General features: G+C 44.4%; 1 protein-coding gene across 1 annotated transcript in view; it reads left to right on the top strand.

Annotated features, from left to right (window-relative positions):
• The window catches only part of LOC126106413 (uncharacterized), a 94109-nt gene extending 76668 nt beyond the window's left edge, over positions 1–17441 (top strand). Inside the window, exon 7 of the mRNA XM_049912689.1 lies at positions 16853–17441. Within this exon, the coding sequence (XP_049768646.1) occupies positions 16853–17424 (572 nt within the window). The 3' untranslated portion in view covers positions 17425–17441. The remainder of the gene's footprint in view (positions 1–16852) is intronic.
• Positions 17442–19046: the final 1605 nt, after the last annotated feature.

Raw genomic sequence — 19046 nt, 5'->3', positions numbered from 1 at the left:
GTGCAAAGGGAATTCCGTTGGTATATGCAGAGGAGACAGCGGATAGATGGGAAGAATACATTGAAAGCTTCTATGTGGGGAAAGATTTGTCTGATGTGATAGAAGAAGAAACAGGAGTCGATTTAGAAGAAATAGGGGATCCAGTATTAGAATGAATATTTAGAAGACCTTTGACTTAATATCAAATAAGGCAGAAGGGATAGATAACATTCCATCAGAATTTCTAAAATCATTGTGGGGAAGTGGCAACAAAACGACTATTCCCGTTGACGTGTAGAATGTATGAGTCTGTTGACATACCATCTGACTTTCGGAAAAATATCATCCACAGAGTACCGAAAACTGCAAGAGCTGACAAATGCCAGAATCATTACACAATCAGCTTAACAGCTCATTCATCCAAGTTGCTGACAAGAATAATATACAGAAGAATGGAAAAGAAAATTGAGGGTGTGCTAGATGACGATCAGTTTGGCTTTAGAAAAGATGAAGGCACGAGAGAGGCAATTCTGACATTGCGGTTGAGGTTGGAAGTAAGACTGAAGAAAAATCAAGACACATTCATACGGTTTATCGACCTGGAAAAAGCGTTCGACAATGTAAAAAGGTGCAAGATAATATAATACATATATAATATTTACAAGACCCAAGAGGGAATAATAAGAGTGGACGACCAAGAACGAAGTGCTTGGATTAAAAAGCGTGTAAGACAGGGATGTTGTCATCCGACCCTATTGTTCAATCTGTTCATCGTAGAAGCAATGATGGAAATAAAAGAAGGGTTCAGGAGTGGATTTAAAATTCAAGGTGCAAGGCTATCAATGATACGATTCGCTGATGACATTCTTACCTTGAGTGAAAGTAAAGAAGAAATACATGATCTGCTAAATGGAATGAACAATCTGAAGAGTACAGAATATGGACTGAGAGTAAATCGAAGAAAGATGAAAGTGATGAGAAGTAGGAGAAATGAGAACAGCAAGAAACTTAACATCAGAACTGATCCACGAAGTAGATGATGTTAAGGAATTCTGCTACCTGGGCAGTAAAATAACCAATGATGGACGGTGGAAGGATGACATCAAAAGCAGACTAGCAATGGCAAAAATGGCATTCCTGGCCAAGAGAAGTCTATTGGTATCAAACATAGGCCTTAATTTGAGGAAGAAGTTTCTGAGAATGTACGCCTGGAGTACAGCATTGTATGGTAGTGAAGCATGGACTGTGGGAAAACAGGAACAGAAGAGAGCAGAAGCATTTGAGATGTGGTGCTTATAATGGTCGCCTAGTCGTAGATATTGCTATAATCGCACTATTTCACTCCCATTTACGGAGCTTGTTAGCGCTTGATGTTAGGTTGGCGCCATTAAAATGCATTGTGGTAATCGCTGCCGCAAGCTGGATCGTTGCTGTGTCTCGATGCTAATGCTGGCTCTAAATCTGGTTGTCTAGGGGTAAAAAGATGAGGTCCCGTGTTTTTTATGTGCTTTTGATGATAAATAATGAGCGAAACCAACAAATATTTAAACTTCAAATATTTATTACTCTGGTGGCCATCTTAATTCCGCTGTCCAGCAAAGACAATGACACAACACAAAGTAGCACTTCTTTTACATGTTCTTTGCAATGTTTATGCACCTCGAACAATAACACACATACACTTTACCAAAGTGACATTCAGACTCCGCTTCCGATCCTTCCTGCTGCTTGTATTTATAACCTTGTCAAAAAACTACTAAAAAGAGATATAGTTTATAAGTCACATGTACATCTGTTATCGTAATTTGTGCGGAAATGTTATTAATTTATATCGAGTGACATAATTTAACTGGTTATTAAAATGACAGACAGATTTGTTTACTTGACAGAATAATTCTTTGTTACAAAAAGGCCGTTTTTTAGAAGTTTGTCAATTGACTTCTCTAATTTGCATAAATAAGTAAATAACGTGAATTATTAAGAATTACATTGGTTTCGTCTAAAATAGGAGTGTTTACGTGAATACTGACTGGAAACGGTCCTAGTGAACAAATAGGTTTCACTGGGTGATTTTTATTTAAGGAGATCCAAAATACGTAAGTTGGCCACTATTTTTCGCACTTCATATAAATTATTTAGATGAACTTAGTGTTTTTACATGATGACATTTGCTGTATCAATGATCAAGTGACATTAACGTTTGTGTGGGTCAGTTATTCAGTATAATTTAGTGGGTTGACTGTTTATGGAGACATATTATGCAATCATTGTTAACATACACAATAACTTTTCTATAATCATAAATACTCGTTAAACTGGTTGAATTTGGAGGGTATCGCATACTTCGGTAAAGTAAAGCCTTTAATAGTTTCCGTTACATGCTACAGACGAATGTTGAAAATTAGGTGGACTGATACGTTAAGGAATGAGATGTTTCTGTGCAGAAAGAGAGAGGAAAGGAAAATGTGGAAAACACAAGGAGAAGGGACAGGATGACAGCATATCTGTTAAGACACGAGGGAGTGACTTCCATAGTACTAGAGGTAGCTGTAGAGAACAAAGCTGTAGATGAAGACAGAGACTGGAATACGTCCAGCAAATAACTGTGGACGTAGGTTGCAAGTGCTACTCTGAGATTAAGAGGTTAGCAGAGGAGGGGAATTCGTGGCGGGACGCATCAAACTGGTCAGGAGACTGATGACCCCACGCACTCCCCCTCCCCCCCCCCCCCCCAAAAAAAAGTATTTTTCTTTTAAAAATCTTGCGAGTGCACTTGAAGACGGGACATACGTCCTGAAACCGGGTAGTGCTTCTCTTATCAGAAATAAATAATTTTTACAACTGCAGCGGGTTTTATGATTGCGCATGTTCTTACTGTTCTTGCACTTACCACCGTAAATTTGGTCTCTTTCTTATTAATTTTCATTCAGAATGCTTCACATGTCGTATTTAACTGTTTTAACATCCCAATTGCAGTTCTTTCGCTGTCTGCCAATAACACCATACTATTCGCAAATCTACATCTACATCTATACTCCGCGAGCCACCTTACGGTGTGTGGCGGAGGGTACTTATTGTACCACTATCTGATCCCCCCTTCCCTGTTCCATTCACGAATTGTGCGTGGGAAGAACGACTGCTTGTAAGTCTCCGTATTTGCTCTAATTTCTCGGATCTTTTCGTTGTGATCATTACGCGAGATATATGTGGGCGGTAGTAATATGTTGCCCATCTCTTCCCGGAATGTGCTCTCTCGTAATTTCGATAATAAACCTCTCCGTATTGCGTAACGCCTTTCTTGAAGTGTCCGCCACTGGAGCTTGTTCAGCATCTCCGTAACGCTCTCGCGCTGACTAAATGTCCCCATGACGAATCGCGCTGCTTTTCGCTGGATCATGTCTATCTCTTCTATTAATCCAACCTGGTAAGGGTCCCATACTGATGAGCAATACTCAAGAATCGGACGAACAAGCGTTTTGTAAGCTACTTCTTTCGTCGATGAGTCACATTTTCTTAGAATTCTTCCTATGAATCTCAACCTGGCGCCTGCTTTTCCCACTATTTGTTTTATGTGATCATTCCACTTCAGATCGCTCCGGATAGTAACTCCTAAGTATTTTACGGTCGTTACCGCTTCCAATGATTTACCACCTATGGCATAATCGTACTGGAATGGATTTCTGCCCCTATGTATGCGCATTATATTACATTTATCTACGTTTAGGGAAAGCTGCCAGCTGTCGCACCATGCATTAATCCTCTGCAGATCTTCCTGGAGTACGTACGAGTCTTCTGATGTTGCTACTTTCTTGTAGACAACCGTGTCATCTGCAAATAGCCTCACGGAGCTACCGATGTTGTCAACTAAGTCATTTATGTATATTGTAAACAATAAAGGTCCTATCACGCTTCCTTGCGGTACTCCCGAAATTACCTCTACATCTGCAGATTTTGAACCGTTAAGAATGACATGTTGTGTTCTTTCTTCTAGGAAACCCTGAATCCAATCACAAACCTGGTCCGATATTCCGTAAGCTCGTATTTTTTTCACTAAACGTAAGTGCGGAACCGTATCAAATGCCTTCCTGAAGTCCAGGAATACGGCATCAATCTGCTCGCCAGTGTCTACGGCACTGTGAATTTCTTGGGCAAATAGGGCGAGCTGAGTTTCACATGATCTCTGTTTGCGGAATCCATGTTGGTTATGATGGAGGAGATTTGTATTATCTAAGAACGTCATAATACGAGAACACAAAACATGTTCCATTATTCTACAACAGATTGACGTAAGCGAAATAGGCCTATAATTATTCGCTTCTGATTTATGACCCTTCTTGAAAATGGGAACGACCTGCGCTTTCTTCCAGTCGCTAGGTACTTTACGTTCTTCCAGCGATCTACGATAAATTGCTGATAGAAAGGGGGCAAGTTCTTTAGCATAATCACTGTAGAATCTTAAGGGTATCTCGTCTGGTCCGGATGCTTTTCCGCTACTAAGTGATAGCAGTTGTTTTTCAATTCCGATATCGTTTATTTCAATATTTTCCATTTTGGCGTCCGTGCGACGGCTGAAGTCAGGGACCGTGTTACGATTTTCCGCAGTGAAACAGTTTCGGAACACTGAATTCAGTATTTCTGCCTTTCTTCGGTCGTCCTCTGTTTCGGTGCCATCGTGGTCAACCAGTGACTGAATAGGGGATTTAGATCCGCTTACCGATTTTACATATGACCAAAACTTTTTAGGGTTCTTGTTTAGATTGTCAATGTTTTATGTTCGAATTCGTTGAATGCTTCTCTCATTGCTCTCTTTACGCTCTTTTTCGCTTCGTTCAGCTTTTCCTTATCAGCTATGATTCGACTACTCTTAAACCTATGATGAAGCTTTCTTTGTTTCCGTAGTACCTTTCGTACATGATTGTTATACCACGGTGGATCTTTCCTCTCGCTTTGGACCTTAGTCGGTACGAACTTATCTAAGGCGTACTGGACGATGTTTCTGAATTTTTTCCATTTTTGTTCCACATGCTCTTCCTCAGAAATGAACGTTTGATGGTGGTCACTCAGATATTCTGCGATTTGTGCCCTATCACTCTTGTTAAGCAAATATATTTTCCTTCCTTTCTTGGCATTTCTTATTACACTTGTAGTCATTGATGCAACCACTGACTTATGATCACTGATACCCTCTTCTACATTCACGGAGTCGAAAAGTTCCGGTCTATTTGTTGCTATGAGGTCTAAAACGTTAGCTTCACGAGTTGGTTCTCTAACTATCTGCTCGAAGTAATTCTCGGACAAGGCAGTCAGGATAATGTCACAAGAGTCTCTGTCCCTGGCTCCAGTTCTGATTGTGTGACTATCCCATTCTATACCTGGTAGATTGAAGTCTCCCCCTATTACAATAGTATGATCACGAAACTTCTTCACGACGTTCTGCAGGTTCTCTCTGAGGCGCTCAACTACTACGGTTGCTGATGCAGGTGGTCTATAGAAGCATCCGACTATCATATCTCACCCACCTTTGATACTTAGCTTAACCCAGATTATTTCACATTCGCATTCGCTAATAACTTCACTGGATATTATTGAATTCTTTACTGCTATAAATACTCCTCCACCATTGGCGTTTATCCTATCCTTGCGGTATATATTCCATTCTGTGTCTAGGATTTCGTTACTGTTCACTTCCGGTTTTAACCAACTTTCCGTTCCTAATACTATATGCGCACTATTTCCTTCAATAAGAGATACTAATTCAGGAACCTTGCCCTGGATACTCCTGCAGTTTACCAATATTACGTTAACTTTTCCTGTTTTTGGTCTCTGAGGACGGACGTTCTTTATCAACGATGATAATGTCCTCTCTGGTAAGCCGTCAGGTATTTTATCGTTTCGCCCAAGGGGGGGTCCCTCTAACCTAAAAAACCCCCGTGTGCACGCCACACGTACTCTGCTACCCTAGTAGCTGCTTCCGGTGTGTAGTGCACGCCTGACCTGTCTAGGGGGGCCCTACAGTTCTCCACCCAATAACGGAGGTCGATGAATTTGCAACCATTATAGTCGCAGAGTCGTCTGAGCCTCTGGTTTAGACCCTCCACACGGCTCCAAACCAGAGGACCGCGATCGACTCTGGGCACTATGCTGCAGATATTAAGCTCAGCTTGCACTCCGCGTGCGATGCTGGTTGTCTTCACCAAATCAGCCAGCCGCCGGAAGGAACCAAGGATGGCCTCAGAACCCAAGCGGCAGGCGTCATTCGTTCCGACATGTGCTACTATCTGCAGCCGGTCACACCCAGTGCGTTCAATAGCTGCCGGAAGGGCCTCCTCCACATTACGGACGAGACCCCCCGGCAAGCACACCGAGTGCACACTGGCATTCTTCCCCGACCTACCCGCTATTTTCCTGAGGGGCTCCATAACCCGCCTAACATTGGAGCTCCCTATAACTAATAGGCCCGCCCTCTGTGACTGTCGGGACCTTGCCGGAGAATCGGCCACTGGCCCAACAGGCGAGGCATCCTGTGGTGGCTCGGAAACGATGTCATCACCACTAGGAAGCACCCCGTACCTGTTGGAAAGGGGTAAGGCAGCTGCCACGCGGCCAGATCCCACCTTCGCCTTTCGGCCAGGCACGCGCGAGCCCACCACTGTCCGCCATTCACCCTGGAGTGATGGCTGACCGGTAAGATGCTCACTGCCGGAAGACGCAGCGACATCAGAGGTTCCATGTGATTCCAAGGCCACCGAAGTAGGCATAGGTCTCACCACAGTTGCCCCAACGCCACTTCGAGCCGACGCCTGCGCCTCGAGCTCGATGAGCCTAACAGACAAAGCCTCCACAGACAAAGCCACGAATACGTTCTATCCTCATACCTCCAACTCGCACTCATATTTTTCCTTTCAAGCATTTCTGAATAATATGCGCCAAATGTACGTCAAAGCGTGTTTGGAAGAGACAACTCCCTTGCATCACTCTCCACCCAATAGTGCATCCCTCATCCAATTCGTAATCAACCTTGTATTGTAACGCTGCGCGCTCGGGGGCACACGATACTCCTTAAAGCCTGTACTATGGTAAGTTGACGGGCTTCACCTTATGAGAAAGGATTTTCGTATAGATATTGACCGCGTGTACCTGAATGGAGGTAAATCAGACTTACGCCCACTCTGTAATAACAATGATACGTCAAATAAGTCCGAAATGCCACTACACGTTAGGACGGACAAAAAGCAACACAGCAGATGCTACCAATTTGTTAAGAATACGGTCGCCAGCCTAATTAGGCATTAACTGAGTTTCTTCCCTGTACAAGTTGATGTACGTTCATGCAAAACAACACGTAGTAACACTGCATAATATGGTAAATTTTAGAACCAGAAAATCTACTGAACTGATAATTTCACTTTCTGTACTGATATGGATAAACCATAAATACATAACACTACACTATAATGTTTACTACAAAACTTCGTACTGTCTATTGATCTGATTAAAATCGGGCATAGGTTACCCTAGAAATAGCACTTTCGAATCACACACACAATGTCAATTTTGATAAATTTTTGTTTTTATGTTGACTTTAACTTTGCTGGTCAACTCAGTTTAGAACACTTCAGAATTCAAATGAATAAAAAAAGGAGGGGGGACCCTGAAACTGTTACAGGGTGTTTCAAAAATGACCGGTATATTTGAAACGGCAATAAAAACAAAACGAGCAGCGATAGAAATACACCGTTTGTTGCAATATGCTTCGGACAACAGTACATTTTCAGGCGGACAAACTTTCGAAATTACAGTAGTTACAATTTTCAACAACAGATGGCGCTGCAAGTGATGTGAAAGATATAGAAGACAACGCAGTCTGTGGGTGCGCCATTCTGTACGTCGTCTTTCTGCTGTAAGCGTGTGCTGTTCACAACGTGCAAGGGTGCTGTAGACAACATGGTTTATTCCTTAGAACAGAGGATTTTTCTGGTGTTGGAATTCCACCGCCTAGAACACAGTGTTGTTGCAACAAGACGAAGTTTTCAACGGAGGTTTAATGTAACCAAAGGACAGAAAAGCGATACAATAAAGGATCTGTTTGAAAAATTTCAACGGACTGGGAACGTGACGGATGAACGTGCCGGAAAGGTAGGGCGACCGCGTACGGCAACCACAGAGGGCAACGCGCAGCTAGTGCAGCAGGTGATCCGACAGCGGCCTCGGGTTTCCGTTCGCCGTGTTGCAGCTGCGGTCCAAATGATGCCAACGTCCACGTATCGTCTCATCTCATGCACCAGAGTTTACACCTCTATCCATACAAAATTCACACGTGGCAACCCCTCAGCGCCGCTACCATTGCTGCACGAGAGACATTCGCTAACGATATAGTGCACAGGATTGATGACGGCGATATGCATGTGGGCAGCATTTGGTTTACTGACGAAGCTTATTTTTACCTGGACGGCTTCGTCATTAAACAGAACTGGCGCATATGGGGAACCGAAAAGCCCCATGTTGCAGTCCCATCATCCCTGCATCCTCAAAAAGTACTGGTCTGGGCCGCCATTTCTTCCAAAGGAATCATTGGCCCATTTTTCAGATCCGAAACGATTAGTGCATCACGCTATCTGGACATTCTTCGTGAATTTGTGGCGGTACAAACTGCCTTAGACGACACTGCGAACACCTCGTGGTTTATGCAAGATGGTGCCCGGCCACATCGCACGGCCGACGTCTTCAATTTCCTGAATGAATATTTCGATGATCGTGTGATTGCTTTGGGCTATCCGAAACATACAGGAGGCGGCGTGGATTGGCCTCCTTATTCGCCAGACATGAACCCCGATTACTTCTTTCTGTGGGGACACTTGAAAGACCAGGCGTACCGCCAGAATCCAGAAACAATTGAACAACTGAAGCAGTACGTCTCATCTGCATGTGAAGCCATTCCGCCAGACACGTTGTCAAAGGTTTCGGGTAATTTCATTCAGAGACTACGCCATATTATTGCTACGCATGGTGGATATGTGGAAAATATCGTACTATAGAGTTTCCCAGACCGCAGCGCCATCTGTTGTTGAAAATTGTAACTACTGTAATTTCGAAAGTTTGTCTGCCTGAAAATGTACTGTTGTCCCAAGCATATTTCAACAAACGGTGTATGTCTATCGCTGCTCGTTTAGTTTTTATTGCCGTTTCAAATATACCGGTCATTTTTGAAACACCCTATATGATCACTGTATTAAAAAATTTGATTACTGAAATCATTATGTGCTCAAGATTTCCAATATATGAGTTACTACTCTTTTCATCTTATTTCCTGCTCATTTAAATACCATTATATCTGTCTCGAAATAATTAAACTTCATTACTAAATCACTATCAAAGTTATCTTCCAACTTTGTCAGACCTTCGTTATTCATCTATTGGTTCATTAACAAAATAGTTCTTTAAACATCATTCTAACATAGCTAGGTCTGCAGGTAATTATTATTAACACAAACTTTAATTTTTCATTTCGGGACACTCGGATTGCACAACATTTGGAAAGGACCCTGTCTAGGTTAGTTGTGAGGATAATTAAATGATAGGACAGTTATGGTAAAATTTAAGTTGTTATTGAACAGTATGGAACAAAAGTAACACTGGTCCATACGAATACAGTACTAAAAGTTTCAACCTGTTCGTATCGATGCGGCGGTTGGCAGGCGGCGAGATGGCGAGGCACAGAGCACACATACAAACACAGCTATGGCTCTTGATGTATTGGCACTTTACTTCTTCTTAGCGTCACAATACTTTTCCATTTAGTGCCTATGGAATTTTGCCATGCTGCATAGGCGTTGGAACGGCATACCCGAGGCTCAATGAAACCACGTCTTCCAGGAGAACTTCCTCGATCCAGAACGTGTTACTCAGACCAGTGCCCAACTCCGACTACTACTGCTGAGCCCGTTGTTCCGTGCAGCGCTCGTGTGCATTTTCCCTCGCTCGCCTGCCATCCACCTTTTACCGCTCCCTTACAGACAGGGTATTCACCCGAGGTTTTACATTATACATATCCTAACACATTGCCTGCGTATGGACCAGACACACAGTTACAATTTTAAACATTTTACAATAGTTTCAACGTTTCTTACCTTTCAATTCTGTTACAATATTGTTTGACATTTGACATAAACATTAATATTCGCATTGAAATTTGTTTACAGTTTTCTTAACACAATGACATGAAGGAAAAAAAAATGAAATCAAAACATCGATTACACTAATTTATCGAAAATTCAGAAGAAAAAAATTTACTTATATGTACAATAGTACAGCGTTGTTGTTGTTGTTACAGTATCCCTTCAATTAACATTCCCTTCAATCAACCCCATTCTTCTTTAGAATATCCATTAACTTATTCCACTGTACTCTATCAAAAGCTTTCTCCAAGTCAATGAAAACAGTATGAACTTCTTGTCCAGTATATCTGTCACACGTAACTCTCTAAAGTCGGATTGCATCTCTTGTATCTTTTCCTCTTCTAACTACACCGAGTGAGGTGGCGTAGTGGTTAGCACACTGGACTCACATTGGGGGGACGACGGTTCAATCCCGCGTCCGGCCATCCTGATTTGGGTTTTCCGAGATTTTCCCAAATCGCTCCAGGCAAATGCCGGGATGGTTCCTCTGAGAGGGCACGGCCGACTTCCTTCCCCATCCTTCCCTAATCCGATGAGACCGATGACCTCGCTGTTTGTACTCTTCCTCCAAACAACCCAACCTCCCTCTTCTAAATCAATAATGTGCCTCTGCAATATTTTCCCAGTCTTCCGTGAACAGTTCTGTTTACCACTCTTACTATAACTTTTACTACGTGAGAAATGAGATTTGTGAGTCAAAATTCTCTTATTTCTTGGCATTGCTTTCCTCCTCAGTCAGTATTATTACTGCTGCGAGAAAGATATCTGGCCATTCATATTTATCTGCGTAGGTGAGTCATCTCTTTCACACAACTGCTCCCCAGGCTCTTAACCATCTTTGGTGATAATCCATCAATAGTACGTGCTTATCATTCTTCAACTCTTTTAAAGTTTTTTCTACTTCTACTTCCAGGATGCAGCATCTTTTCTCCTTCTACTTTTCTTTAGTGAATAATATTTCAACTGTAATTAAACAGTTAATTACACAAGAAAAACTGCCTTTATTGATCTTACAAGTGTTGATACTCTGAACTGTAATAAGCCTGATAGACTCTGTATGATTAGGTATTACCAGTACAGTTTGTTCAAAACATCCTGAACTATTCTTAGTGGCCTGTGGCAAGTGGGGAAGGAAGTTCCACCCACCGACCCCCAGCATACGGCCAGCAAGGGGCAGGAGGTTGTACAGGGGGGTAGAAGACACAGTTTCATAATTTGCAGTGATGTCGCTACACGCGTGCTTCCTGGTTTGAATTGGCACGGCGCGCCAATCACTTGATAACGTCTGCGGTACATACACACATACTGTATTGTTAGATCGCCAATACCGACAGCGATTGGACGCAAAATAGTCCCGGCCCGAAGTCGACCAACTTCAACCAGCTGCAGATGAACTACAAATTGCGACATTGTGAACAGATGAACAAATAGTAGTAGCAGTGGTGAAGAACCGCTTTTAGAAAGTCGTCGTTTAAGTGAGACTGGCGAGCGCGAGACCCCAAACTGCAAGGTGTGATACGGTCGTGGTGAAAACAAGTGACGCCGCCACGGTCGCTGTTAGTAGCCGTCTTCCATCAGAAGCTCAGCTACTATTTTCAGCAAAGACTCCTATCAAAATACACTACGTGATCAAAAGTACCCGGATATCTGGCCGTAAATGACTTACGAGTTCCTGGATTTCAATATGGTGTTGGCCCAACCTTTGCCTTGATGACAGCTTCCATTTCGCAGGCATACGTTCAATCAAGTGCTGGAAGGTTTCTTGGGGAATGGCAGCCCATTCTTCACAGAATGCTACACTGGGGAGCGGTATCGATGTCGGTCGGTGAGGCCTGGCACTAAGTCGGCGTTCCAGAACATCCCAAAGCTGTTCTATAGTATTCACGTCAGGACTCCGTGCAGGCCAGTCCGTTACAGGGATGTCATTGTCGTGTAATCACTCCGCCACAGGTCGTGCATTACGAATAGGTGCTCGATCGCGTTAAAAGATGCAATCACCATCCTCGAATTTCTCTTCAACTGTGGGAAGCGAGAAAGTGCTTAAAACATCAATGTCGGTCTGTGCTGTGATAGTGCCACAAAAAAAAAAAAAAAAAAAAACACGGGGTGCAAGCCCCCTCCATGAAAAAACCTGACCAAACCATAACACCACCACCTCAGGATTTTACTGTTGTCACTATACAAGCTGGCAGATGACGTTCACCGGGCATTCGCGATACCCACACCCTGCCATCGGATCGCGACATTGTGTATCGTGTTTCGTCACTCCACACAAAGTTTCTCCACTGTTCAGTCGCCCAATGTTTACGCTCCTTACACCAAGCGATGCGTCGTTTGGCATTTACCGGCATGATGTGTGGCTAATGAGCAGCCAAAAAAAAAAAAAAAAAAAAAAAAAAAAAATCAAATGTGTGTGAAATATTATGAGACTTAACTGCTAAGGTCATCAGTCCCTAAGCTTACACAGCGCTTAACCTACATTATCCTCAGGATAAACACACACACCCATGCCCGAGGGAGGACTCGAACCTCCGCCGGGACCAGCCGCACAGTCCATGATTGCAGCGCCTGAGACCGCTCGGCTAATCCCGCGCGGCTACGAGCAGCCACTTGACTATGAAATCCAAGTTTTCTCACTTCCCGCCTGTCATAGTACTTGCAGTGGATCCTGATGTAGTTTGGAATTCCTGTGTGATGGTCTGGATAGATGTCTGCCTATTACACACTACGACCCTCTTCAACTGTCGGCGATCTATGTCAGTCAACAGACGAGATCGGCCTGTACGCTTTTGTGCTGTACCTGTCCCTTCACGTTTCCACTTCTCTATCACATCGGAAATGTGACACCAAATCACCTGACCACGTTCGAAGTCCATGAGTTCCGTGGAACGCCCAATTCTGCTCTCTCGGAATATCTAATGACTACCGAGGTCGCTGATGTGGAGTGCATGGCAGTAGGTGGCAGCAAAATGCACCTAATATGAAAAACGTATGTTTTGGGGGGGTGTCCGGTTATTTTTGATCACATAGTGTCTGTGCTGAACAATTATATTTCTTCATTTCTTTGCATTTTTTATTATTTTCTGCTTATTTTCTGATTACAAGACTCCTTCATCCCTTACTTGATCATTCCATCTCCCTACAGTATACCAGACATGGATTGAGCTTCGTAACTGGTTTCGGTTCTTTCTACAGAACCATCATCAGACCCATGGCTCCCTTGTGGTGCTGCTACGCAGCGAGGAGAGCTCCGCCTACCATCCTAAGGGAGCCATGGGTCTGATGATGGTTCTGTAGAAAGAACCGAAACCGGTTACCTATATCATTAAAACATACATGAGTGATCAAGACTGAACTTTAGTCAAAATATAACAATTAATTGATCACTGCTTTCCAAAAATGTTTACGAAAATTGTTCGTAACTGTTTCATAACTTCTCGCTTGGAAGTGTGTCAGTCCATTTAAATGAAGGCAGACGAGTGCCTTCAGCTTGTGCCCAGTACGTGGGAAAATTAATTGCTGCGTCTGGCCTCAGCTTTGACCACTTGATTCAGTCAAGTTCGTCCCTACTTACAGGCGGCTGTAAACTGATTAATTGATTAACTGAGGAGGTGAACGGTTGTTAACATACAATTAGAACATCAGAGTAGTCGTGTAATAGAACAAGGACCTTTTCAAAACGTCAAAACGTCTACACGGATACTCTGCAGATCACACGTAAGTGCCTGGCAGAGGGTTCATCGAACCACCTGCATAATTAATGTTACTTAAAATCCGTCTTGATTGCAAAAAAAAATTTTTTTTATTATTCATATGACCGGTTCCGGTTCATTCAGAACCATCTTCAGATCTGATATTTCAGTTACAGGAGTAACCCGTCCAATTCCAGCAACTCCTGTAACTGAAATATCAGATCTGAAGATGGTTCTGAATGAACCGAAACCGGTCATATGAATAATAATTTTTTTTTTTTTTTTTGCAATCAAGACGGATTTTAAGTAACATTATAAAATCACTGATTGCTGTTATCCCATAAGACATTATGTCTGTTTTTGCAAACACCTGCATAATTCTCTATTATTCCAATCTCTTACAGCAGGCGGAAAGAATGAACACTTATATATTTCCGTACGAGCTCTCATTTCCCTCATTTTATCGTGGTGATCGTTCATCCCTATGTAGGGCGGTGTCAACAAAATATTTTCTCATCCGGAGGAGAAAGTTGGTAATTGGAATTTCGTGAGAAGATTCCGTCGGAACGAAAAAAGCCTTTGTTTTAATGATTTCCAGCCCAAATCCTGTACCATTTCATTAACACTCTCTCCAACATTTTTAGATAATGCAAAACGTGCTGCCCTTCTTTGAACTTTTTCGATGTACTCCGTCAATCCTATCTGGTAATGATCCCACACCGCGCAGCAGTATTTAAAAAAAAAAAAGAACAAGTGTAGTGTAGCCAGTCTCCTTAGTAGATCTGTTACATTTTCTAAGTCTCCTGCCAATAAAACGCAGTCTTTCGTTAGCCTTCGCCACAACTTTTTCTATATGCTCCTTCCAATTTAAGTTGTTCGTAATTGTAATACCTAAGTATTTAGTTGAATTTACGGCTTTTAGGTTACACTGATTTATCGTGTAACCGAAGTTTAACGAGTTCCTTTCAGCACTCATGTTGATGACCTCACACTTTTCGTTATTTAGGGTCAACTGCCAATTATCGGACCATTGAGATATCTTTTCTAAATCGTTTTGTAGCTTGTTTTGATCTTCTGGTGGCTTTATTAGACGATAAACGACAGCGTCATTTGCAAAAAACCGAAGACGGCTGCTCAGATTGTCTCCCAAATCGTTTATATAGATAATGAACAGCGAAGGGCCTGTAACACTACCTAGGGTAACCTGCGGAACAGTTGCTGCTAATAACTCACTGCTTACAACCATAAACAGAACACCGATACATAATTCTGGGCCATTACCACTGGGTATATCTTTATTGTGAACTACACTACTGGAAATGGAAAAAAGAACACATTGACACCGGTGTGTCAGACCCACCATACTTGCTCCGGACACTGCGAGAGGGCTGTACAAGCAATGATCACACGCACGGCACAGCGGACACACCAGGAACCGCGGTGTTGGCCGTCGAATGGCGCTAGCTGCGCAGCATTTGTGCACCGCCGCCGTCAGTGTCAGCCAGTTTGCCGTGGCATACGGAGCTCCATCGCAGTCTTTAACACTGGTAGCATGCCGCGACAGCGTGGACGTGAACCGTATGTGCAGTTGACGGACTTTGAGCGAGGGCGTATAGTGGGCATGCGGGAGGCCGGGTGGACGTACCGCCGAATTGCTCAACACGTGGGGCGTGAGGTCTCCACAGTACATCGATGTTGTCGCCAATGGTCGGCGGAAGGTGCACGTGCCCGTCGACCTGGGACCGGACCGCAGCGACGCACGGATGCACGCCAAGACCGTAGGATCCTACGCAGTGCCGTAGGGGACCGCACCGCCACTTCCCAGCAAATTAGGGACACTGTTGCTCCTGGGGTATCGGCGAGGACCATTCGCAACCGTCTCCATGAAGCTGGGCTACGGTCCCGCACACCGTTAGGCCGTCTTCCGTTCACGCCCCAACATCGTGCAGCCCGCCTCCAGTGGTGTCGCGACAGGCGTGAATGGAGGGACGAATGGAGACGTGTCGTCTTCAGCAATGAGAGTCGCTTCTGCCTTGGTGCCAATGATGGTCGTATGCGTGTTTGGCGCCGTGCAGGTGAGCGCCACAATCAGGACTGCATACGACCGAGGCACACAGGGCCAACACCCGGCATCATGGTGTGGGGAGCGATCTCCTACACTGGCCGTACACCACTGGTGATCGTCGAGGGGACACTGAATAGTGCACGGTACATCCAAACCGTCATCGAACCCATCGTTCTACCATTCCTAGACCGGCAAGGGAACTTGCTGTTCCAACAGGACAATGCACGTCCGCATATATCCCGTGCCACCCAACGTGCTTTAGAAGGTGTAAGTCAACTACCCTGGCCAGCAAGATCTCCGGATCTGTCCCCCATTGAGCATGTTTGGGACTGGATGAAGCGTCGTCTCACGCGGTCTGCACGTCCAGCACGAACGCTGGTCCAACTGAGGCGCCAGGTGGAAATGGCATGGCAAGCCGTTCCACAGGACTACATCCAGCATCTCTACGATCGTCTCCATGGGAGAATAGCAGCGTGCATTGCTGCGAAAGGTGGATATACACTGTACTAGTGCCGACATTGTGCATGCTCTGTTGCCTGTGTCTATGTGCCTGTGGTTCTGTCAGTGCGATCATGTGATGTATCTGACCCCAGGAATGTGTCAATAAAGTTTCCCCTTCCTGGGACAATGAATTCACGGTGTTCTTATTTCAATTTCCAGGAGTGTAGATAATGAACAGCGAAGGGCCTGTAACACTACCTAGGGGAACCTGCGGAACAGTTGCTGCTAATAACTCACTGCTTACAACCATAAACTGAACACCGATACATAATTCTGGGCCATTACCACTGGGTATATCTTTATTGTGAACTATTTTAACCACTGATGATGGGTGACTTACTTAAACCACACCTAGTCTTATAGGCCAGAGGTGTTTGTGACTTCAGCTACTTTTAGTGTATGAGCGCCACCACCACCTACTTGCTATGATTGTTTTGCAGGTGAAGAGTGGCAGCTGGAAGACAAAAGCAACGCTACCATCTCCGTGGACGCTGGCTGCCTGGAGCTGTTGGTGAGCGCCCTGGACCACCCCACGTGTCCATTGGAAGACCTGCCACCGGAAACCATTGAGCAACGCGAGCAGTGCCGCGTGCAGCTGTGGAACGACCTGGTTCGGGGGTCGACCCACGTCCCCGAGACCAGCCACCGGAGGGCGAACGTCAGCCTCTGCCTCTTGGCCTGGATGGCAGCCAACTCGTCCGGCATTTGTCAGCACGTCCCATTTAGTATGGTTCAGTCCGTGGATGACGCTCGCTGCGCTTTCGATAGTCCTGACGACCAATCTTGTCCGAAATCGAACACTACAGATGCCATATGCTCTGTTTCCAGAGCTCTTCTGCTGCTCAAGTGTCGTGATTTCTCTTCGCACACGTATTTCGCGGAATGTGGCGCGTCCATGGACCACCGTGGGTGGTACTCACCAACGCGGAGAGAAGGCTGGGAAAGGAGCATACAGCCACCAGAAATTTTACTGACTTACAAAAACGATGTAAACAATGTCACCTTGAAATAAAATGATTTTGAAATAAAGTCTGAAATTTTCATAAATCTCATTGTAGCAATAAATATTTGATGTGTGGAACTCTCTCGACGCATCGAAATTAAACACATAACCAGTTTGTAGTTGCCACACACTTGCTCTTATCATTGCTCTTATCAAATTAACAGTAGCAACGGTTACAGAAAGGTGCTTGCCCTATATAACCACATATTTTTCAAAATTGCTTCAACCAAATTTCATTAATTAAAACAATATTCATAAAAGCATCATTTATCAAGTATGACTGAGTGAACTAAATCTCACAAACTTCGTGACTTAGATGGAACAGTTTTTCACATTGTTGTTATTGTGGTCTTCAGTCCTGTGACTGGTTTGATGCAGCTCTCCATGCTACTCTATCCTTCACCTCCCAGTACCTACTGCAGCCTACATCCTTCTGAATCTGCTTACTGTATTCATCTCTTGGTTTCCCTCTACGATTTTTACCCTCCACGCTGCCCTCCAGTACTAAATTGGTGATCCCTTTATGCCTCAAAACATGTCCTACCAACCGATCCCTTCTTCTAGCCAAGTTGTGCCACAAACTACTCAATTCTATTCAATACCGCCTCATTAGTTATGTGATCTACCCATCTAATCTTCAGCATTCTTCTGTAGCACTCACATTTCGAAAGCTTCTATTCTCTTCTTGTCTAAACTATTTATCGCCCATGTTTCACTTCCATACATGGGTACACCCCATACAAATACTTTCAGAAACGACTACCTGACACTTAAATCAATACTCGATGTTAACAAATTTCTCTTCTTCAGAAACGCTTTCCTTCCCATTGCATTGGTACTTGCATTGTTTAATTCATAAATTTCGGGCGTATTATAGTATTTGAGAGTTGTAGCATCGCGTTTTAGTACCTGAATAGTGTAAAATCGCGTAGTCTCCTTCCGCCGCCGAGCAGTGTGTCAGCAGTGCGCAAGTAGCAGCATTACTGCATATACTAGGCAGTCTTGTATTTTAATAAACGTTTAAATTTTGTGTCGATTTGTTTGCGCTCTCTGTAGATTAGTTCAGACGTTTTAGCATGGATAGGGACTGCAACTGCTGTGTTCGGATGCAGGCTGAGTTGGCATCCCTTCGCTCCCAGCTTCAGGCAGTGTTGGCTTCGGTCACACAGCTTGAGGCTGTTGCCAGTGGGCATCACTGTGGGGGTCCGGATGGGGGTTTGTCGGGGACGGCCAGCTCGTCCCACGCAACCCGCGATCGGACTACGACTGTGGTTGCCCGGGATACTGCCCGCATTGAGGCTGATCCCTCACCTGTGGTAGAGTGGGAGGTCGTCTCAAGGTGTGGCAGGGGGCGAAAGACATTCCGGAGGGCTGAACGGAAGGCTTCTCCAGTTTGTCTGACGAACCGGTTTCAGGCTCTGTCTCAGGCTGATACTGATCTTCGGCCTGACATGGCTGCTTGTCCTGTTCCAGAGGTTGCCCCTCAGTCTGCAAGATCCGGGCGGTCGCAGAGGGTGGGCTTACTGGTAGTTGGGAGCTCCAACGTCAGGTGGTTGATGGGGCCCCTTAGGGATATGGCAGCAAGAAAGGGGAAGAAAACCAATGTGCACTCCGTTTGCATACCGGAGGGA

The sequence above is a fragment of the Schistocerca cancellata genome, chromosome 10 (assembly GCF_023864275.1).
Source record: "Schistocerca cancellata isolate TAMUIC-IGC-003103 chromosome 10, iqSchCanc2.1, whole genome shotgun sequence".
NCBI lineage: Eukaryota > Metazoa > Arthropoda > Insecta > Orthoptera > Acrididae > Schistocerca > Schistocerca cancellata.
The sequence above is the reverse complement of the archived record's forward strand: the minus strand, read 5'-3'. Positions and strand labels throughout refer to the sequence as shown.